Source organism: Balaenoptera acutorostrata, chromosome 7 (assembly GCF_949987535.1).
Source record: "Balaenoptera acutorostrata chromosome 7, mBalAcu1.1, whole genome shotgun sequence".
Lineage (NCBI taxonomy): Eukaryota > Metazoa > Chordata > Mammalia > Artiodactyla > Balaenopteridae > Balaenoptera > Balaenoptera acutorostrata.
The window spans coordinates 96053711-96077893 of record NC_080070.1 but is presented as its reverse complement, the minus strand read 5'-3'; the positions used below and the strand labels follow the sequence as shown (position 1 = coordinate 96077893).

The window sequence follows — 24183 nt, the reverse complement described above, 5'->3', positions numbered from 1 at the left end:
ACTTGTGTGTATTAAGGAGTAAGGATAAGACACAACTTATTCCTAAGCATAAATGTAAGTTGAGAAATCAAGAACTAAAGGAGGGCAAAATTTCATAATCCTTCTGTAGGTACTACTTTATAGCTAAAGTAAATATTAATAGGTAGAAGGGAAACAGATAAACAATTAATGAAGGAAAGATAGTCCAAATATTAACAACTTTAATTGTTTGCACACCAACCGATCAGAATAGAATGGGACCAATTAGAACAAATGACAGCCAGTAACAACCCAGAATATGGTACCTGTGCACAACAGTGCAATATCCATCCTATATGATTTATTTTGGATTAATATTATTTCCTCCCCAAAAGATTTATATTCCTAAAATATTGTTTTTTCTTAGTACTCTTGAGCTGAAATCATGGAAAGGGTGCTACATTACTGGATAAAGCATATCTCAAAGTGCTGCTATAGAAAATCATGACTACAGTAAGTCCCCTACATACGAACCTTCAAGTTGCGAACTTTCAAAGATGCGAACTTGCGTTTGCATGTCCAATCACATAAGTTAGTTCACAAGTCTGGTGCACATTGTCATGTGTGTGCATCCTCTACAAGTGGTTGTGCTTTTTGTGTACTTTACTGTATAGTACTATATAGAGTACAGTAGTACAGTATCTTTATTTCAAGCCCAGGATGTCTGGAAGCAAGCATAAAAGCAGCGGTGATGTAGCTGGTACTAAGAAGTGCCAAGCAAAAAAAAAAAAAAAAAAAAAGAAGTGCCAAGCGATGACGATGGAAACAAAACTGAAAATAATTGAGAGAGTGGAGTGAGGTGAAAAGATGGTAGATGTCGCTCATTCTTATAACATTGAACTCCTTGCTATGCAACATGAGGAGCTTACTAATGAAGACCTGATGGAACTGGAGGCCCAAGGAAAGGACGAAGAAAGACAAGAGGAAGAAGAAGGAACTGAAGAACCGAAGAGATTCATGACACAGGAAATGGCAAGGGGTTTTTCTTTATTTGAGGAGGCACTGTTAGTTTTTGAGGCACGGGACCCGAATGTAGAACAGTACATGAAGGTTGTCACAGCCATTCAGAATGCAGTCCAGTGCTACTGTGTCATCTATGATGAGAAAAAAAGAGCTACTATCCAGACATCACTGGATCGTTTTTTCAACAGGGTAGATAGAATTGAATCCAGCAAGGAACCAGAGCCTGTGCCATCAACGTCAGACGAGAGTGAAATTGCAGCTTGCCCTCCGTCTCCTACTGCTGACGATCCTTCAGCTCTGCCACCTCCCACCTCCTCTCCCTCATCCAGTCAGTAACTCTTCTTGCCTGTTCACTCAATGCCAGCCCCTGTATGCCAGCTGTTGTACTGTACTACTGTACTTTTCAAGGTACTGTACTATAAGATTAAAAATGTTTTCTTTATGTTTTGTGTTTGTTTTTTAATGTATTATTTGTGCGAAAAGTATTATAAACCTATCACAGTATAGTACTATATAGCCAATTGTGTTAGTTGGGTACCTAGGCTAACTTTGTTGGATTTACAAACCAATTGGTCTTACGAACGCACTCTCAGAACGGAACTCATTCATATGTAGAGGACTTACTGTAACACAAAGAATTACCAGTTAGTGAAATAAGAACTAACTGCTTCTGTTAAGATATTTTAAATTTCCTCATTTTTTTACAAAAACATTCAAAATATCAGGATAGAAACAAAATATACAAATTAGTTTGTTCATAATATTTAAACATTAGGAGTTCAATATTTGCATATAAATGAATATTTTCAACTTTAAAGTTTTAGTACTTGAATAGTTAATATTTTTAGTCTGTTTTTTATTAATTCTTCCTAGTGAAAAAATTTCGATACTTTACAAATATAATCTTAGACGGTTTATCAGATTAGAAAAACAAATATTCAAGGGATATATTAATTTGATCATTTAATCTTGAGAAATTAGGGGCTCTAATTATCAATACAAATTTAATGAGAAAGTAGGCCAAAGTCCCTATTTAAGGGAAATAAATTATGTAGTCTAGAAAAAGAATTTGAACTATGAAAATAAAAATAAAAGTATGCATGTCCAAATCTTTCTGTCATTTCTATAAAACTCACTTAAGAAATGACCTGAAAAAAAAAAAAAAAAAAGAAATGACCTGAAATTAATTAGCGTTTTCTATTATTTTAGAAAGGTAACCTCCTTATCTTGGAAAAAATCCATTTAATAAATATTATGAAACAAAGCTTATGCTATCTTTATTCATAAGCATTTCGGACATAGCTTTTTTTTTTTTTTTTAAGACAGATTAAGTAATAGTTCAAAGCTTTAGTTAATTTAAGTTGAAATGCAGTTTTCATGTAGGTAAAAAGGTTAAGATTATGTGATTTTTTTTTCCTGTGATAATATGAAACAACTCACTTACAATTCATAGATACAGAATACAGAAATGAAGTCACCCAATTCATACAGCTCTAATCATAACTTTGTGAAACTTAGAGCTAGTTTAACAGAATGGGGGGGAACCTCCAATCTATTAATATTAGGCTGGAATTAGCTAGCTGTATTAGTTTTGCCTACATGGGTTTGTTCTTTTCTACCTCTTCAGGACACCCTAGAGAAATTAAAGGCTCTTAATGTAGGCCAACCATTCTGAATTTCTTCCCCGTTGTCTTCTATGAGACTAATTTGTTGGCTCAGAGCATACTCGAATGAAAATAAAGAAGCAGTTATTTAGAGCCTATGGTGCAACAAACTCTGTCCTTCTTGTTTGTGAAACTAAATGTGCATGAAATAGACATCATTTCCATTTACAGGTAAGAAAACCTAGGCTCCCAGAGATTAAGTACCTGCCTAAAAGCCCACAGATTTGGATTTGGAATACAGTTTTCCCTGACTACAAATCCTATATAATTTCCTCTCCTGAATACAATACTGTAGTCCTACTGACTTTAGTCACTTTTCAACTTTATAAAGAGTCCTACCGGGATTGAATCACTTTTGATATTGACCCTAATTCAGTGATTCATGTGGAATGTGTCACCACTGGGATGTTTATGATTGGAAATATCTCAGACAAACATCACACTACTGATTCTCAGGACTGGGGACAATATGTTGGTGCTTTATATACAGTTCAACCAATCTTGCATCCACATTATTTAATAGTTTACTGTTATTTCTGTTGCATTTTGTAAAAGACTATATTGGCTTGCTAAACAGCACTCCCCCAAATCCTAATATTAGAGTCTTGTAGTAGGTGGAGACCTTTTTCTGCCATGTAGCCTGGTGCTAAAATTCCAAAAATGCACAGAGCTGTGACAAATGCACAGAACGCAATGACTTCAGTATTTTCAACCATATTTTGAGAGAAGGAAGTATGTTTTTATGTTTAGTAGCTGTGTTATCCTTCAAACAAAAAAGCAAAATGATTGCTTTAGTGTCAACAGAATAAGTAGTTGTTTAATAAGTATTTGTACTGAGCCATCCATGGTGGCTTTTCCCTCCTTGATACCAATGAGAAGACATTTGCTAGTTTTTTCTCTCACCCAAGAAGAATTTAAATCAGTTGATACTTCCTTCCATCTCTCTTTTACTTGACTTCATCTTATTATAGGTGACTAAGTAATTACCTTCAGGCATCTATGTAAACAGAACTGAAGAAGCATACATTTACAGATCCATATCTACATACACACATATACATATGTACATTCATAATAGTATGCACACATACATAACATGGAATTCAATCTTGAGGGATTAAGTATGATTATAATGATAATAAAGAATTTATAGCATACAACCCAGTAAAGTCTAAAATGTACAATTTAAAAATTACTGCACTAAAATTTCTGCTTCCAGGTAGGATGAAGCGATCAGGTTAAGAGAACACATAGAAAATCTAGATCAAATATAACAAATAAACAACATAAAGGAATCAGAGAACTGCTGAAACAACAGATCTAAAATGGTCTAAGAATCTGAAGAGGAAAGAATCCTGGAGAGGTAAGGGAAGAATGCTGTAGATGATTTTTGTTGATTCTGGGCTGTGGGAAGAATCCAGACTTGGCCTGGAAGAAGGCCATCACTGGGGTTGAGAGAAACCAGCAGACTGTTCAGAGTCTTGAGGGACTGACAAAGCTCTAACACATGCCAATCATTCCATGATGACATCTGTCAAATTCAGAAGATGCAAGGTCTGGAGGTAAAAAACTAAGCTAAAACCCCTGAAAAGCACCACAGATTTTTGGTAGTCTTGCATTACTGAGAAGAAAAATATTTTAAAAATATTGGTGTTCAAGACTTGCCCAGGGGCAGGCTCCACATGGATACACCAGGCCAGGGTTCATCCTCGGACCGAGTCCAGCCTGCCCCTATGGTTTGTATGGTCCAAGAGTTAAGAACAGTTTATATAATTTTAAATGATTGAGAAAAAAAATCAAAAGAAGAATAATATTTTAATTCATGAAACTCAAATTTCTGTGTCTATGAGCAATGTTTTATTGAAATATATCCATACCCTTTATTTATATATTGACTTTGGTCACTTTTGTACAACAATGAGTAGTTGCAAAGAAACTGGGTGACCAAAGCGTAAAATATCTACTACCTGACCCTTTATAGAAAATATTTGCTATATGTTCCTATAAAAGAGTTTCATCTTCAAGAAATTCATGGAAAAGACTCTGACAAGTACAGGTTTCTGGTAACTGACTGTACTGCTGAACTGAATGAATAAGCATTTTCAGAACTCTAATGAAAATATTTGCTGACCTACAATAGGCTGTTAGTTGAAACTCTGGGTGGGCAAACACCCTAAGAACAAAAGCAAACCAGAGGTAGACTGGGTCTCACCAAAGCTCAACCCAAACTCATGTTGGCTCAGCTCTGATTGGATTAAGGTAATTAGCCTCCACTCTATCTCCGTGGTGGAAGAAGGATAAATCTTTGCTAGTGAAAGATATTATCATCTTAAGCCTCTACAATTTTTATACACATTTTATACATATTTCAGCATTCAGAAAACTACTAACTTTTTTGATCTGAGCTGACCTGTGATAGATATAGAGAAGCCTGTCTTAACTAGTAGGCTCAACAGCAATCCATTAAAATCCAACATTTCAAACAAGCAGTTTTAATCTGTTATTTAAAGAAAAATAAAACAGAAGTAACAGTATGACCAAAAAGCACTTTTCTTGATAAGAAAACTTAAAATATGTGCCTGGAATAACAGCATTCTAACTAGATGTTAGTTTACATTGTAAAATACTCCAGTAACATATGAAACAAAATCTATGAATTACTTATTTTGTAGAAGAAGAAAAATAGTAATTAACCAGTTATAAATCATTCTGAGCTATAAGACTGTATTCTAGGACTCATTTTTTAATATCACATGAATTCACAGGTACTGGTATCATATTTTAGGCATCTACCATGCTGAGAAGACAGATGAGTACAGCTATGGGAAAAACTGATAACATTGAAATGTTACAGTTACACAAAATGTTAAACCTACATCTCTCCCAGGATTTTAAAATTTGACTTTAATAGCCTTTTATAATGAAAAGAACAACTCAAATGTACAAGACAGCTGAGAAGTTCAACAGGTACAGAACTGCAAAATCATTGAATTCATTTTAATTAGTATATATTAAGGTTTTATATCTGTGGCATCAGTAAATCATAACTCCCAGATATAGCAGATCAGGTCATTTTAATTTATAACCTATCATAATTTGCAACATATGTCTTATTAGTGCCAATGAAATGTAACCTAATTGTGCTCAAAAGTCAGGTCACAAAATAATTATAAAAGATTCACACACATATAGCTATACTTTTATACAGAAGGCATACAGACATAGCTATGAATATAAAATTATATGTAGTGATAAAAGTTAGACATGTATGCATTCAAATATATACATATAACCGGTAAACTGATTTTTTCATTTAGCTCAGTTGTATAACCAGCTTGTGAACAGTTACCTTATAACATAGGAATGAACAATATTATCTTGATATTGTCTGAGAAAGACAGAATTACCATTAAAATAAAAGGACTTTTACAATTATAGACTTTTAAAAAAGTTGACTTTCTAAAAACTTTTTAAAAAGTTTTAAATACTCCTCATCACTTTCCTCACTTTTAGAGCTCTTCAATGATAGATGCCTCTGAACAAGGCTCTAATAATTTGATCAGATAAAGGCTGTGAATGTGGTCAAATAATGAATCATCAGGAGTATATGCTATTTATCATTTTAGATGAATTATAAGTACTCTTTTAACATTAAACTCAATGTTAAAAAAAACTTATAAGTATCATCAGTAACAGACTTCATTTATATAATTTACTAATTTAAAAACAAGGTTTACTTTCATCTAATCCTCGAAATTATTTTTAAAAACTCTTCACATAGATGAAAACAGTCAATTTTTAAGCAAATTAACATCATTACATTGGGAACTGGAAAATACTAAAGATAACCCAGCACATTCATGCAATTAATTGTTGTATTTAAGGGTCTGATTAAAGGAAAGAAGCCATACGTATAAATCTTTATATCACCGATTCCTTAATAACTAGAAGAATGCTATGCCTCAAAACACAAAAATAAAATATTACTTATAGTGCCACAATACTTTTCTCTATACACCATATTTAATTCCAATGAAAAGATCAGAGTCCTCAGAGAGACATATTGCAAACAAAAACTCCCTAGTAGGTGGTGGGAAGTCAGGCCAGGAGTCAAGCAGAACCCATAGAGATGACAGAGCTGTGATGTCCAGCACAGTCCCCTCAGAGAGAAAAAGGAAAACCACATGGCACTGCTGAAATGCCGAGTTAATTCTTTCTCCTATCTGGGCATTAAATATTACAGCTTTAAAATTATCTCAATCAGATTATGGCTTCTTTAGACAAGACCCTCTTTTAAGAAACACATATTCCCAAAGTGCAATGCCGAAACACCATAAAAACTTAAATAACCTACCATTTTCTTTGCATTCTTCTGGAGGTTTAGCCTTTTTCGCAAGTCGTGGATCCAGCCATGATGTTGTCTTTGTGTTATGGCTGAAAAGAAAAGAGATCACTCTGAACAGACACATACTGAAAGGAATCAAGTTTATTCCTTAAGAAAAAAAAAAAAAAGAGGGGGTTAGACCAACAAAATTGCAATCGATACACTTAATTTGCTTACTGGTTCTAAGTAGCCCTGAAGGAGGTGTAAGCGTAATCGTGCAAGGCAGCTGTAAAATTGGCAACCTCAGCTCCCTGTCCTCAAAGCAGCTATTTTTATTAAAATCAACTAGAATGTTGCCAAGTTAACCTCATTGAAAATGCAGAACTCATCCAGAGCAAAAGGAATTTATTACAAATACAGGATTCTCCAGTTGGAAGAGCACAGTTCGCAGGCTCTGATACTGTTTCCTGAGTTTTGCAAAAGAATTATTTTCATCTTAAACCTGCTCTTTCATAAATGGCTGTTTTGTTACTCTTTAACTACAGAGCTGGTAGAGGCAGTACAAAAGTGATGCAAATTATAGCATGTTCTTGGGATTCCTACATTTTCTCAAAAAGTAACTAATAGCAATTTCATTAACCCACATTTAGCTATCTTCCATCTAAATACTTTCAATCCAGCTAGGAAGATAGATAAAAATGTCTGTACTCTAGCATTTCTGGAATGGAATTCTGGGAATTAATAATTTTTCATGACAATTTCATTTTAAAAAATGTTTTCTGGGAAGTCTTTTGCCAGAAATTTAAAAAGCAAAGGAGAGAGGTTATTAGAGCAGTGTCTTGAAAAGAGGTCCTGGAATTACCTGCATTGGAATCACCTGGTGGACTTATTAACAATGCATATTCTGGTAGATTGGTAGTTCTCATAGAACTACCAAATCAGAATCTTTGAGGTGGAGCCGCAAAATCTCCGTCTTTGGCTAGCACTCCAGATGATTCTTATGCACACTGTAATTTGTTACTTGAGAACTACTCGAAACCATACATTGGAGCTAAAATCTTTACTGTGAATAGCTGTCTCAAGTTACCTCATCTATCAATGGACAAATTATCAAGGATGTGACATCTGTGAGGGCTTCAGAAATGAGCAGAGTCACAGGTGTAGAAAAGTGACGTTTATATAGGGAAGAGTCAGAATGCAACGTGAAAGGAAAAAGTGGGGAAAAAAGGTTGGAAATATAAACTAAAGCCAGATAATAGAGATCTTTGAACACAGTTGTAAGGAAGTCAAAATTATAATATCAATTCACATGTATTTGCTCTTTCTTCAGTGAAATTTAACTATATTTTATCATATCAGAGCTACAAGTGTTAGCTAAATAATCTGATGAACCAATCTGCACTTAAAGCAAAGTTCAGAAAATTCTCCCAGGAAGCATATTTCATAGCAAGCTTCTAGAGTTTAAGTGCCTACTTAATGAAGGGAATTTCAAGGCAGAAAGGAGGAAGGATGGAGTTAAGGTGGGCAGTGGGCAAATAATTCCAGAGTGTTAAAGCTCTCTTTAAATAGTGTTTTTTGGATGATAGTACATCTGCCTAAGTGTAGAGCCATCTCCGATCTGAGAACTGAGACATTAATATCCTTGGGTCATGAAGTTTCGGCTCTTAAAGAACATTCCCTTTTAGTTCTTACTTTCATGTGGGGTAAAGAGAAAATACTTTCCAATCATTTTCTTCACACTTAGGAACTCCTCAATGATTGATCCCTCTGAGCAGGGCTCTAATAATCTGATGAGATGAAGTCTATGAATTTGGTGAAATTATAAATTGTCAGGAGAGCATGCTAGCTTTTATTTTCCTCCAATGTGACTTTTGTATAGTGTGATAGTGCTTCATTATCGACTATCAGAAGGATGTAAAGTATTGCAGTATCTCATTCTGGTCCTCATTTACAGTCATGTCAATATCATCTAGTCTTTTTCTCTCAACTAAAGACTTGATGCCCATGGACAGAATGGGGGTTATGACTATCCTGTTGTGAGGATAGTTGCACTGGGTTCAGTGCTTGCTGCTCCCATTTGAAAAATAAAGTCACTGTAAAGATGCTCTTTATAGACATGCCTCAGTTCAAAGTGTGTGTGTGTGTGTGTGTGTGTGTGTGTGTGTTTATGAGAGTGTGTTGATGTCTATGTTTTTATATACTAGCAACAAATTTGGGAGGTGACTAAGGAAAATAAACTTCCCTTCTTTTTACCCACATCTGCTTCTTCCAAATTCTTCCCCCCTTTTTGGAGGAAAGTCATTTCTAGGTCTCTAAGACATATTCACAAAAGCACACACACCTATGGATAAGTATGAAGGGGCCATTACTAAGCCACCGCAGGGAGTCAAATTACCATTTCTATACCACACCACCATGGGTCTCAAATACTGGCTAATTTAGTAGAGAAGCATGAATTTCCTAGCTTTCCTGAGTTTCTATAAAGCATTTCATTACAGGATGATTGTTTTTTAGGTTGAGCTAGCATTAACGGTATGTCACTTTAATAGATTTTGACAGCTTGAGTCTCTTATAGTTAACAGCATTTTTAGCTGACCCTCTGAAATGATCCTGAAGGAAAGTGGGTAGTAGTTACCTCCAGCAATTGTCGCAAACATCACATGAAGATACCACACAGTATTTTTCAACAGTGGTTCTCACAAGCCTTGTAATTTGCATGCTTCTTCAAGATGCCTTACAAAGGGGATATTTTTAATGCATTTAGGAGACAATGGACCAAGTGGCTTTTCCACTTCCCTTAAACTATATATTCTTAAACCTCAACAATTCCATTTGAAAATAGGATTCAACATTGGGCAGGAGACTGTGTAAAACGGGACAGGTGAAGGATTTTTCAGAATCTGCATACTATCCTTCCTCAAGTTTGAGGATGTGATTTCCTTTCACTTTCATTGCTAGAGTAGATTCAGACGCAGGATACCAGTTTTCTGCTTTTCTCCAAGTTGTGGGGAGCACAAATGACAGGAAGGTAAGATGCTAATGTTGTATTATCTTGTATTTCAATACTAGTTTCTTTAACAGGGACACATACACATACAGAGGCTACGTTTGCAAAGAAACTTTTTCTAGCTGAGGAATGGAACACATGTTTTCGAGGAACTTTGAATCATAATAATATACTACTCTATGTATTTCTATGGATAACGTTAATGTGAGGATTATGAAAAGTGAGGGATCAAGTGGAGTCAGTGGCTATTCAGGTTGTATAACTGTCCTATTTAAAAATCCGGATGAAAACCTTAAAACATGGTCTATCCAAAAGTCTTCTCTGATTTTAAACTGAGTCTAGCTGGAGGACTGGAGCAAACCAGAAGTGAAATTTCATTCAACTTCCCAATTCTAGTTTAAATTCATATCAGAATGGCCTTGATGACGTGACAGGCTAACTTGCAATGATTAGAAATTTCTGGATATTTTGTAAGTTTAACCTTTGCCAAATTGACAAAAGCAGCACATTAAATAATATCTTATCTTTTGAGGAAACGTTCTTCTCGTACAGAAAATGCTTCCCTTCAACAGGAAAAGCTGCTGACATTATGCCACACCATTGCAAAGTTATTCTTACTATCTTGTAACATTTCCTGATTGTCTACTTTGTCAGGGACTGTTCTAGAACTTTCACAGCTCACTTCATTTGATGCTAATGAGTCTCTGTGGCTCGTATTTTTAACTCCATTTTACAGATAGAGAAAGGAAGGTTGAGAGAAGATAGGTAATTTGTCCAAGGTTACACACCTAGTGCATGAAAGTGAAAGAGCTAGCATTAAACAGACATATCTGATTCCCAAGGCCAAAGTTTTTTTTACGATCTGAAACCAGAGGCATACTAAACTTAAAACTTTGCTTTTGATACGGAGGTGCTTTATTTCACTCCCTTGGGGGGTAATCAGAGATCTTTTTCCCACCTCCACAGCCAGTGGTTTACAAACTGAGACCTTTATCTCCTATGTGAGAATAGTAATCACTGATTAAATGACTGTGTTGAATGCCTTGTACTTAGTAGGTATTATATTAAATTGCACATGCATAGAGATGATATAATCACTGGAAACATTTTCTCCTTACAAACCTGAATATTCAAATCACTTTAAAATCAAATTTGAGTATTTTTCCAGAATAAAGTCTTAAAATGGTGATTTATATAATCTACATATGAATATTAGGTCTTAGAGGTTATAAAGAATTAGGTGAATAAAAGTGCTATCAAATGAGTGGAGTATTTATTAGGAGCAAAACAAAATTGTCATATAGATCATGCCACAGTCTATCCTCCATTCTATTTTTTCATTTACTCTATGTTTGTCCATTTGGGGCTCAAACTCCATAATGGTTTCTTAGGTCTATATAAGGCTCGATTCAAACCCAATTTTAAGACAAATCCTCTTTTCCTTTCTCTTTTCATTGTTTCCTTTTCCCCTCTCCTTCCTGCCTTTGTCTTGACACCAAGATCAAAATAATGTTTTCACTACTGCACAAATACTGGATGACATTTCATCAACTGAAATCTGATTAGTAGAATAAGAAACTTTTATTATCAAATACACTCCTTTCCTTAGCTCCATTTTCTCTAAAAAACAGTAACAGACTTAAAACAATGACAAACACATTGAATTTAAAAAGTTCTCTGAAAAAGCCAATTCTGAATCTCAGTCTTTATCTGATAAATTGTATTTTCATCCTGGGAAATACTAACTCAGAAGAATAATAAGAGATTGAACTCAATAATATCTGATGGCATGAAACATAATAAGCTTTTGAACAAGGTAAACAAGGCCCAGGTAAATATTTTAGAGTCCTCTGAGCAATTCAAGATGTATGTGGATGTTAAAGTTCCAACAGTGGTCACATAGGTTCAGAATCAATAATAGCATAGAGATTATTGACTGTATTTTATGTATTTTTAAAAATTAACATTCGTTTTTAGAGGAATATAGACTGATTCCATTTTACATTATAGTCAATAAAATCCTCAGAATGCTTACATTGTTTTCTGGAAGATTTTGTCTTCCCTCTAGACCATCATTGCAAAAGGAAGAACTATTAAATGCAATGATTGGATACATCTAATTGATGTCGAGCAGCAGAAGCTTTTTTGTTCAAGACTTGCATTGTGCTACTATCTTTTCTATTTATACGTTGGTAATCCACATAAAAAATTATTGTCAATCTCTATAGTGGTTATCTGTTTCCTAAATAATATTCCTAAAATTTCATTAAGCATATGGATATATGAGTTTGCCATCATACTGTCTTCCATATGTTTAGAAAACATTTTTAAAAGCAGTTTTATCATAAATATTGTTTTAGATATTATGGGTATTTGTTGCATACTGTTTTGTCTAAAACACTTATTTTCTGTTTGGAGATTGCACTAGAATCTTGTGCAGAAAAAAACATATAAAAATATTCAAGGGGCTTCCCTGGTGGCGCAGTGGTTGAGAGTCTGCCTGCCAATGCAGGGGACACGGGTTCGAGCCCTGGTCTGGGAAGATCCCACGTGCCGCGGAGCAACTGGGCCCGTGAGCCACAACTGCTGAGCCTGCGCGTCTGGAGCCTGTGCTCCGCAACGGGAGAGGCCGCGATGGTGAGAGGCCCGCGCACCGCGATGAGGAGTGGCCCCCGCTTGCCGCAACTAGAGAAGGCCCTCACACAGAAACGAAGACCCAACACAGCCAAAAATATAAATAAATAAATAATATTAAAAAAAAAAAATTCAATATATCTACTGTTATTGTAATACAAATTACAGAGAGTAAGTCAAGACAAGATTTCACGACTCCTCATCGGTATGTGCTGAGCCTAGAATGAGAAAGCATTAGGCTTTACCAAAATAACGCCTTTTCTTTTCAATAAATTTCTCAAATATTTTTTCTTCTTTTAATAAATGAAAGTTCTAAATTTTTTGAAAATGGTAATTGGCGATTTACATAAAACTTAAGGATATATAGCAACACAAGAAGCAACAGATTGTGTGTCTTATTTAGAATTTAAAAGCAAATTCAGCCTTTACAAAGATTGGGGAAACCATGTATAGCCATGACATTTTTCACAGATGTGATTTTCAGTTTCAAAAGCTTGCTTTTAAAAAATCTATTATTTAAGATGACATAGCATTCACTGCCATTCAGGAAGATGGTAGTAAACAAATAGGTTCTTGTTGCTGTTTTGTTTTTTGCCAAAGCAATAGCAGTCTCTTGTATGTCACTAACTAAGCTGACTCCCAAACAAAGAACTAATTTAATGGGATTCCCAAAGCATGTCAATCCAGATTAATCCTGTGGCAGCTCTTCTTTATGAAACATTTAGCCTCTGCAAAATGAATTTCTGGCTGAGAAACTTATAAAACAAATACTATTTGTACTATAAAAGTTTTTTTTTTTTTCAGCCAATGCCTGTTTATATATTGGAGGTAGTATGGGATAATGGCAATGGCTTTGCAGGGTCACAAAGCGATAAGACCTTGGGAATGTTAATTTGTCCAAGGGTGCCTCAGAATCTCACCTATAAAATGGGGGTACCTCAAATGCTTTATAGGGTGGTTATGATATAATACATGTAAAGTACGCACCATGGCAAATTAGTTAAGAGCAAGGACCCTGGAGCCAGAGTATGTCCCATGAAAACATGAATCTTGTCAGTTTTGTTGACCACTCCTAGGGTTCAATAAAATAGTTCCTAGCACACAGTATGTGCCCAACAAATATGTGCTGAAAAAATGAAATCCAACATCCTGGCTTTGTCAATTCCTGGTTATATGACCAAGGGCAAGTTACTTACCTCTATAAGCCTCAGCAGCTTCCTAAAGTGAGAATTAAATGAACAAAGTGTAGATGCTTAACATACTAGCTATTATTGTTAAACAAGCTGAACACAGCCTGAAAAAAGTAGGCACTCAATATGTGGTAACTATTATTACTAATTTGAATTTATAATTAATATACTGTCTATTTTAAAAGATAATATTAATGAAAAAGATATTATGAGTTAAGGAAACTACTGGTTTTAAATAATGTTATGTATTTGAAAGTCTTTTTAAAATTTTTAAACGTGACATTATAAATGCTTTAAAGCATGTTTAGAAGAGTACATTCACCTGCATTTAAAATTCTGTTGTTTAAAAATACTTTCTCAGATATTCACCTTTTCCCATTAAATATCACTGTAAGTGATAAAAGGAATCTGCTTTTATTATTCATCAAAGGAAGTAGTTTTGGGCTTCCCTGGTGGCGCAGCGGTTGAGAATCTGCCTGCCAATGCAGGGGACACGGGTTCAAGCCCTGGTCTGGGAAGATCCCACATGCCGCGGAGCAACTAGGCCCGTGAGCCACAACTACTGAGCCTGCGCATCTGGAGCCTGTGCTCCGCAACAAGAGAGGCCACGATAGTGAGAGGCCCGCGCACCGCGATGAAGAGCGGCCCCCACTTGCCACGACTGGGGAAAGCCCTCGCACAGAAACGAAGACCCAACACAGCCAAAAATAAATATAAGTAAATTAAAAAAAAAAAAAAAAGGAAGTAGTTTTGAAGAGTGTGGGAAATACAGTTGGCCCACGTGTTCAGTATTGAGAACAATGGCAAAAATTCCTCTCATATTCTAAATGCAGCACTTGTAAAGTACTGAGATATAAACTACTTTGCAATACTGAGTAAATCAGTAATTATTTTAAAACATTATTGCATGGAAGACAAAAAATGAAATTACTTATTACCTTAACTCAAAACCCACCACGTATATATATATATATATATATATACACACACACACACACATACATACATGTATGTATGTATGTATACATATACATATATGTGTGTGTATTTCAAAAAAATATATACGTAAATGAACACTTCAGCATAGGTAGAGTTCCCCTCTTCTACTCAGAAATGAGTATATAAATATATATATATATATATATATATATATATATATATATATATATATATATATATATAAATTTTTACACAGAACTGCAGGGTCCTTCTTCTTTATTTCACTTATTTTATATTTTATCATGATATTTGTTCCATCGGAAACAAGATTCAGTAAAGTGTAATAAGGACGTGTTACCTACCAGGCGAGACTTCCATTACTCTAAGCAACTCTCGAAATATTCGTACCAGAGTAGTTTTCACTGGTATCATCAGCTCTCCTTACCTCACAAATCTCTAATTTTCTACCTTTTCTTCTGTCTGTTTCACCTTCCTCTTAACTTACTCTACTTTCCCTTCTTATTTTCTTTTTTTACTATGATTTTGCTTCAGGATTGCAAACTTTTATGTTACAAATAATATTTGTTTTTTAAGTTTCTTGGCCAGAAATTCTGGGACATATCATGACTTAGTCCCTAAGAAACTCCTAATGCCCCATCATGGTCCCTCTCCTGTCCCTGCATCCTTCTCTACCAGATTGTTTCCAAGGGACTTTTATAGTATAGAGTTAATTTACATAAGAATTCATTATGAATTCAGCAGCAAAGATACCCACAGATTAATGACAGTGGGTTGAAATGTTGATTTTGTCAAATGTAGTTAGGAAGGAAAGATGTATTTCCGAGCAAAGAGTGAAAGCAGTCAGGAGAAAATTAACTGAGAGAAAAGTACAGCAGAGTGAAATGCAGGCTAGTGAGAAAGGAAGAGGCAGCGCAGGTTGTGATGGTGTGAAAATGAGGGACCATATGAAAAAGACACTGATCCCTCCCTGCTCTGTGACACCTGAGCTTATCACACTGAGTCTTGAGAGTCAAAGTAAGCTTTTTGAAGGAAGACAGGACAGATCTCAGACCTCAAGCTGGTCCTGGTGAAGGGTGGGCCAGGGGATGCCTCCGTTCTGTGAATGACCTCTTTAAGCAGGCATTTGCCACTGCCTCTTACATTAATCACCTTTCCATCACACGCTCACTTCAGCCCTTACTCCAGGCTTCTTCTCTCTCCCTGACCTCTGGATGAGTCTCCCTCAGCATTAGCATTCTCACTGCAAATCAAACTGTCTCCTTTTTCTTTGTCTTAATTTTTCAGCTCAACATCTCTGCTCCTAAAACTACCAGTCTTCTCACTGGTCTTTGCAATGACAGTTCCTATACCTGGAGTGCTCTATCTACCTGTTACCAACTTTTCAAGTCTATGTGATTTTACCTTCCCTAGGATGCTTCCTTTTATTAAGTCTACACTAAGCGTATCCTTCTCTGAATAGGATCACAAAACTCAAAAATCATTGTTTACTAATTAACTATTCCTCTTATTCTCTCTTCCCCAACTTGACAATAAATTTAAGAGCAGGGACAAAATCTAATGAATCTTTGGATTCTGACACTGGATGACTGACTAGAATATTAATAGAGTCATTTGGGTCGATTCTCCCAAGTCCTGACAGAGCCTCATCATTTACTATAAACCATGAAAACAACTTCTGTCTTACGAGAAGTCCTTTTTTCTCCACGATCCCAAAATCTGACACAGTTAAAAGGGGAAAGTTTATTTTATAATCTTAAAAAAGGAGGTTTTTATAATTGCAATTGGAAACACTGTAAGGAAACAGCTTTTTCATCAATTTGCCCTGCTGGTTTTCTTTTATTACTTCCGCATGTCTTACTCCGCCTGTATTATATAATAAAAATGTGTACGTCATGAGTCTCCCTGTTCTAAACATCAATTGTTCCGAACACCAATGCATGACCTCACATCTAGGGTTTATATTTTGACTTCTGGTCTGCAATGGTGCTATGCTATGCTTATCAATAACAAAATTATGTTTTTGATATAAATACTTCTGAACATTTAAAAAATTCTGTATGACTTTCTCTTTTCCAATTAATTGATAAAAGATGTCTCTGGGTCATTGATTATAGCAATAAGAAATATGCAAGAGATTCTTATTCTTTTTTTTTAAACTTATAAGATTTGTCAAAAGGTGAATGGTGGCAATATATTTTCTGCATTTCTCATCCATGTTGGAGTCAAGCAGAGCACCAAGTAATTACCTGGTTATGTATTTCCTTGGCCACATGTTATAAAGTTTTCATGTGAGAATTAAATATTGGCATGTGGTAAAATTTCAATTTCACAATTGAGTTCTGCCTATGGAGATTTAAGTCACAAATCACTCCAGGTTGGGAAAGGGAATCTAGTTTTAGTATTTTTCTCAAATAATCAGAGTTTACATATTTTTACCTACTATCACACTGAAAACTTCAGATTCTATTAATTTTTCTCTTTGAGTCTTCTACAACTTTGAGGGAATAAGGGTTGTTGTTCATTTACAATATTTTCAGTTTTTATTCTTTCTAATGAACATTTTGATTGTCTCATGCACATCAACAATTTAATTTTGAGCTAAGATCAACTTAGGAGTTTTAAAAAGTTGTTCTACTCCTAGAAGATAAAGAAAAGGAAAGCTAGACAATGTTGTTAATAAAATATATAAAAATTCAGTTTGGGAAAAAAAGTCCCTAAAGAAAGAAAAGATTAGATTGAGTATGTACCACTAGTGAGTTCAGAATTAGCATTTCATTTTCCTTGCCAAGTCATAAAAATGGTAAGCAACAAATAGAATGGAATTTAATAAAAATAAGTATGATGAACTATACAAACACATGATTTTATTGACACCTGATCTCAGGGTCAAATGCTTAAAACATTCTCATTTGTGACTAGCAAGTATTTTGCTCTCAGTAGTTGCATCCTATTAAACCACTGGACACGATGGTTGAGGTTTCCAGAAATCTGATTTAAAAGATGGGTATTATCTCATTTGAACTACATGGAGGTCTTGGAAGGGTACAGTAAACACTTCCTCATGACAAGTTCACTATTTCTAATTCAATAATAACATCACATGGAGATTTGCCTTTTTAGTCATGACTGCAACAAATTTTACAGTGGTATTGTTTAATTCATTCTTTGATTTACAGCTGCAAACTAGGATCTTTAATTGTATTAAGGTGCTATCCCCTTATTCTCTCACAAAGAAGGAAGCGAATATCACAATTAATGAAATTCAGTACTTTGACCACATCTCCCTTGACAACATCATTTATGTACTACTATGATCTTTGTGGAAATGTTCAGAGAAATGTGTGAAACTCACTCAATGAAGTAGACTTCACCCTTCTCCGTATAGGCCATTTCCCAGTTATCAGGCAATGCGTCTGATTCCTCATGTTCTTCAGGTTTAGTTGGCTTGGCATCATCCATCTCTTCCTTCACCTCCTCGGGCTGACTATACACTGGTGCAGGGTAAGGCTGGGAGGGTGTCTCCCCTGAGGCACCTGCACTCTTGTCTTCATGTTCACTGGATTCTATGAGAGAACAAGAGCATATGGTTAGTCACTCGAGCCACTGTAACTCCTGAGTGAGTGTGGACCATGCTCATCAGGGAATGAGCTCTATGAAGGCTACTAGGAAAAGCACAATTGTCACCAGCTCTGAAAATTATCAGTAGGCCTATTGGAGTTCCCCTTTCACTCATCATTCTCACCTATCCTTCAACTAATTATTGCTGATGACTAAATTGGACGACCATTTCACAACGCAGGGGTGGCAGACAGTGTAATGCTCCCTAAGGATGCCCATGCCCTACGTCCTGGAACATGTGATTTCTACCTTACATGGCAAAAGAAGATTTGCAGAACTGATTAAACTAAGGACCTTGTGATTGGGGGATTATCTTCAATTATTCAGGTGGGCTTATTTTAATGACAAGGGTCTTTACAAGTGTAAGAGGAAAGCAGAAGAGGAGTGTGAGAGGGAGATGTGACTACTGAAGAATGGCAAAAGAGATGCACTGTTGCTGACTTTGAAGACAGAAAGGGACCAAACACAAGCTAAGAAATGTGGGTGGCCTTTAGAAGCTGGCAAGGCAAAAGAATAGATTCTCAGAGCATCTAGAAAACAGTTTTTCAGACATCTTGATTTTAGCCCAGTGAGACCCAGGTCAGACTTCTAACATACAGAGCTATATGATAAAAAATATGCATTGTTTTAAGCCATTAGGTGTGTGGTAATTTGTTACAGCAGCAATAGAATACTAATACAACAGAGCAAAAACTAAAAGAGATACATACCTTAAGAGAAATGATAAAAGGCTTGGAGGACAGACCCAAGGGTACCAACATGCAAATGGTATGAGCTCCAGAATGAGGAAAAGGGCCACATGGAGAAGAAATAACAACTCAATAAAAATAGAATATAAGTTGCCTGAGATGAAGAAACACTTGAATCTGAAGATTAAAATGGTTCACTGAATCTGAGGCCAAATTAATGAAGCATATATTTCACCTAAACACATCTAGGTGAAATTTCCAAGCTCCAATGTTCAAAAACAACTTTACCAGCTTCCACATTGAAGAAAATTACCAAAAAAAAGAGGAACAGAAGATCATCAGACGTTTCATCTATAATACCCCTAAGCTCAAAGACAGTAAGGTACCATCTGTAGTAACTTGAGGAAAGGAAAAGTACAGCAACCCAAGAACTTAACTCTACCAAAATATTATTCATCTATCTAGGCAAAAGAAAGTCACTTTTTTTTTTTTTTAAAGAAATTCACGTTCTTATTTATTTATTTATTTATTTATTTATGACTGTGTTGAGTCTTCGTTTCTGTGCGAGGGCTTTCTCTAGTTGCGGCAAGTGGGGACCACTCCTCATCGCGGTGCGCGGGCCTCTCACCATCACGGCCTCTCTTGTTGCGGAGCACAGGCTCCAGACGCGCAGGCTCAGTAATTGTGGCTCACGGGCCCAGTTGCTCCGTGGCATGTGGGATCTTTCCAGACCAGGGCTCGAACCCGTGTCCCCTGCATTGGCAGGCAGATTCTCAACCACTGCGCCACCAGGGAAGCCCAGAAAGTCACTTTTAAACATGCAAAAGTTCTGAATGAAATCTTACCTTTGGAAAGCTCAGGTTCAGAGAAATTTCCTACAAGGTAAGACGGTGATTGGGAGAGAAATTCAAAGGGGAAATGTTTAGATTTAAGATACTCCCTGGTTCATTCAGGGATTCAGCACCACCATATTTAGGTTTTGATCTCGGGTGTGGCAAGGTAATGGTAAGAAGAGGGAAACCACAGAAAAGATCAAGGGAGCCAAAAGCAGAGGGGGCCTATAACTACTTTAGTTTGGAACTTTGGGAGGAATGTTTCCTGCAGAGTGGCTCCAAATCTCCACTGGGGTGTCAGAGATAAATGGATGAACACATTTGGCAAATACTACTCCCAAGACTTCCCTGTGGCATGGACATCATGCAGAAGTCCAAGTATGCTCTGGTGGAGACTTGGAAAGTAGCTAAGAATAGAGAACCGATCCGCCTGCACTGAGGGTCACTATGGCTTCTTCACAGCAGAAGGTGTGGTGGGGACAGCTTAACCCAGAAACTGGAAGGAGACACTGCTGACATACAATGTTAACGTGCTGATGGGGCAGCCCTCTTGGAAATATGAAATTCCACAATTGTTTGGGAACCGAATCCATAGCTATTAACATTAAAAAAATATACAAATACATATATGCTTCGACTCAGTAATCCCAGTTTGAGAATATAACCTCTAGGAATAAAGGTGCTGGTGTATAAAAATACCTATATAATTATATTTACCGTAGCACTGTTTGTAGTAGCAAAGACCTTGAAATGATTTGGATGCCTATCAATGAGGGCATGATTAAACAAATTGTGGTTATCATTACCATGGAAAACTATGTAGTGTAAAGACCTGCTGACCTGGAAAAGGTGCTAATCATTACTATTCAAAGAGTAATCCAAGTTGAAGAGTAATACGTGTACACTGTTAATTCTATTTAAAAAAAAAAAAAGCAAACACCAAGCTAGATATATGCATATAATTTTGTTTACAACTATATGAACATAAAAACAAGATGGAAAGATGTACAACAGATGGTTAACTTTGATTAAACAAAAACAGTAAATTTGTATGGGTGTGGGAGTTTTTTTACATATCTTTGCATTAGTTGGCTATTATAAGTTTAAAAGTAAGAAAGGTAATTTAAAATGAGTAAATTAAAGTAGAATGTACTTTTTGTCTTCATCAATGGCTTGGATTAATTTTTTTCCCCGTATGCGTCAGTCTCAGAGAGCAATAAGAAAGCATCTTTAGGAATTAGGACAAGAACACTTTATAAGCTTTTGTTGTTTTGCCCTTAAAAAGAAGATTTTATGAAAATAATATGGTCCTTAGTGACGTAGTCTCCCAGCTGATTCTTCATACTGATTTAACCTTTGTAAACTGTGCAAGAAAGAAACAGCAAGAGAAGGTACCATTGCTCTTTTTAGATTCTCTTTGCTGTACCTTATTACAGCATGTAATGCTGTACTGTTGAAGCGTACTGTACTGTTGAAGTACTGTTGAACAGTACTGCTGAAGCATACTGTTCTCAGGTATTTCCAAATGTCATGCTGCATTTGAAAAGTTAAAATGCAAGGTCATGATCTGAACACATTCATTTATTCAATATTCACCTAATCAGTAATTATTAAACACTCAATTGGTGTCAGGCACCGAGGACAGAAGAGCAAACAAGAGAGGCATGATCCTTGCTCTCACAGAACTCAAAATATGTCAAGATGTGTAGCCTTTAAACAATTTTAAGTGCGATGAATACTATCAAAGGGAAAGATGAGATCTTACGCATACACAGTCCTCATAAAGAATCAAGGAAAGCCCTTTTTCCAACATGCTATCAAATCTGAGACTAGAAAAAGGAGTCAAGAGACTTCTCTCAGAGGAAAGTAAGGGAGAAAGAAATACATAAAAAAGGAATAGATTAGGCCTTAGAAAGCACGCTCAGAATTTGGGACTGTATCCTGAGAGTAATGAGAAGGTACTGATGTGTCTTAACCAAGGGGATGACACAAGTAGTTTTTTATTCTCCACAAAGACGCTCTTAGCTATTCTGGGGGTTTGAGAGTGTTAAGAGTAGATATTTACAGACCATTGGGGAGTTATTTTTGTGTTTGAGACAGAGACGATGGTGGCATGGGCATGGCTTCTTTTTACGAACTGAAAAAAAATTTAGAATACGGATTTGGTATGATTTAAAAAAAAAAAGTACAGATAAGGACAAATGAGAAGTCATGGTAAACCCAGTGGGGGGCAAAGCAATTCACTGAGCTAGGCACCATGACAGGAGGAGCAGGACTCTGTCAGGAGTGGGAAAGATAATGGCTGTAACTTTAGGCACAAGAGATAGAAGTCCATGCCAAACTCACAATGGAGATGTCAAATCAATGAGTTCTTGGCTGGAGGGAATCAGCTTGAAAGACAACAGCATATGGATAGATTGTATTATAATTTAAGCCACAGGAGTGAATGAAATTGCCTAGAGAGACAGTGCAGCAAGTGGAAACAAGAATACCTAGAGCAGCTGTCTGAGGAACTCCAACATTTAACAGTCAGTGAGAGAATGATGAGGGAAGAGCAACCAGGGAAGTAACAGAAAAACCAGTTGATCTTTATGCCACAGAAGCCAAGCAAAGGTCAAAAAGGAGGAAACACTTAACTGTGGCCAAAACTTCTAAACAGTCCATCAGCAAGATTAGGATGTAAAATCTAATGAAATTAATGATATGGAGGTCACTGGTGATGTTAGCTACCAGCTGTGGTAGTAGTTGCAGTGGAGTGGTGGATGGGAAAGTCAAGTTGGAATGGATTAAATGAATGCATAAAGAGAAAATATAGAATATGCTAACAGAGAAAGTCAAAGATTAGCTATGAACAAATAAACTTTTTTCTTCATCTAAATAACTATTATATTTTCAAGAGAAATGTTAGACATCTCCTGAAAAAAACAGTCTACAGTCTTTGGAGATGTCTATAGTTATATTTATTGATGTGCTAGAGATTACTGAGCCAAGTTCTCCCAGTTTATCTAACTCATTTATTCATTCATTCCTTTATTCTTACCTAATCAATCGTTACATTAGCAAACATGAATTTATACCTACAATGTGCAACATACTTGACAAGAGCTTAATGGGGGAGAGAAAAAGAACTTTTTATCAGGCTACTGAGAATTGGGTTGAGATGTAAGTAATAAGGAGCATCCACCTTCTTTATTTGAAGAAAATAAGAGAAAAAAATGAGTAAGGCAAATGGACAACCACAACATTCCCACATTTACTATTCATAAAGGCTAATCTAGGGATGCAGTTTATGGTGAGGGTCAAGGGCTTCTGGTAAAATGCAGAATCAAGCCAATATACCCACAGGCAGTACTGAACCAGGACAGGCTTCCCATGCAGGGGTAGAACCTGTTCCCGGAAGAGCCATGCAGAGTATTAAGAGGAAATAAAAAGAGGAGTTGAGCCAAGCAGGCCCAGATTATCCTTCATAGATGTATCACTCAGAGAAGTCACTACCTCTTTTGGGCAGAATAAGTCAAGGAGCCAGTGGAGTGCAAATTAAGTACCCTCTCTGACATGCAAGACAACATGGGAGGTGGAGAGGAAGTACTTCCCCCCAATGGATAACAATGAAGAGTACTACCACAATGATTTATTGAAGGATACTCAGTGACACAAAAGAGTTGTACACAATTCTCTAGGGAGATGATAAGGCACAGGGAAACAAGAGTACCTAAGGTAGCTGTCTGAGAAACTCCATTATTTAACAGTCAGCAAAGGAAGAAACTGCCACTATATTTCCTATATTATGCACTAGGAAAATGGTAGTAATTAATTAATTTATTAATTGAGCATCTGTTGAGCCCCTGCTAAGTGCCAAGCACTAAGCTAGGCAGTGGGCAGTAAAGGAGACTGTGGGTCAAATGGTATGTATTAGTTTGCTAGGGCTGTCATAACAAAATAGAACAAAACTGGATGACTTAATAAGAATTTATTGTTTTACAGCTCTGGAGACTAGAATCCTAGCACAAGCGTTCACCAGCAGGGCCATGCTCCCTCTGAAGATGTTACAGAAGGATCTGTTCCAGCCCTCTCTGCTGGCTTCTGGTAGTTCCTTGGTTTGTGGCAGCATAACTACAGTCTTCATATGGTATTCTCCCTGTATACATGCCTGGGTCCTAATTTCCCCTTTTTAAAAGGAGACTAGTCATACTGGGTCAGGGGCCCACCCTACTGATCTACAACTTAATTAGTAGAACTAATTACTACTACTACTTAGTTAAGATAACCTCATCCTATTTCCA

The 24183-nt window shown here is 36.2% G+C and overlaps 1 protein-coding gene across 4 annotated transcripts in view; it reads right to left on the bottom strand.

Annotated features, from left to right (window-relative positions):
• The window catches only part of MAGI2 (membrane associated guanylate kinase, WW and PDZ domain containing 2), a 1355072-nt gene that overhangs the window by 465938 nt on the left and 864951 nt on the right, over positions 1 to 24183 (bottom strand). For all 4 annotated transcript variants that reach the window (XM_007187116.3, XM_007187118.3, XM_057549547.1 and 1 more), the window contains exons 5-6: positions 18113 to 18323; positions 7000 to 7079 (exon numbers count right to left, since the gene is read on the bottom strand). In XM_007187116.3, coding sequence (XP_007187178.2) covers positions 7000 to 7079; positions 18113 to 18323 — 291 coding nt within the window. The remainder of the gene's footprint in view (positions 1 to 6999; positions 7080 to 18112; positions 18324 to 24183) is intronic.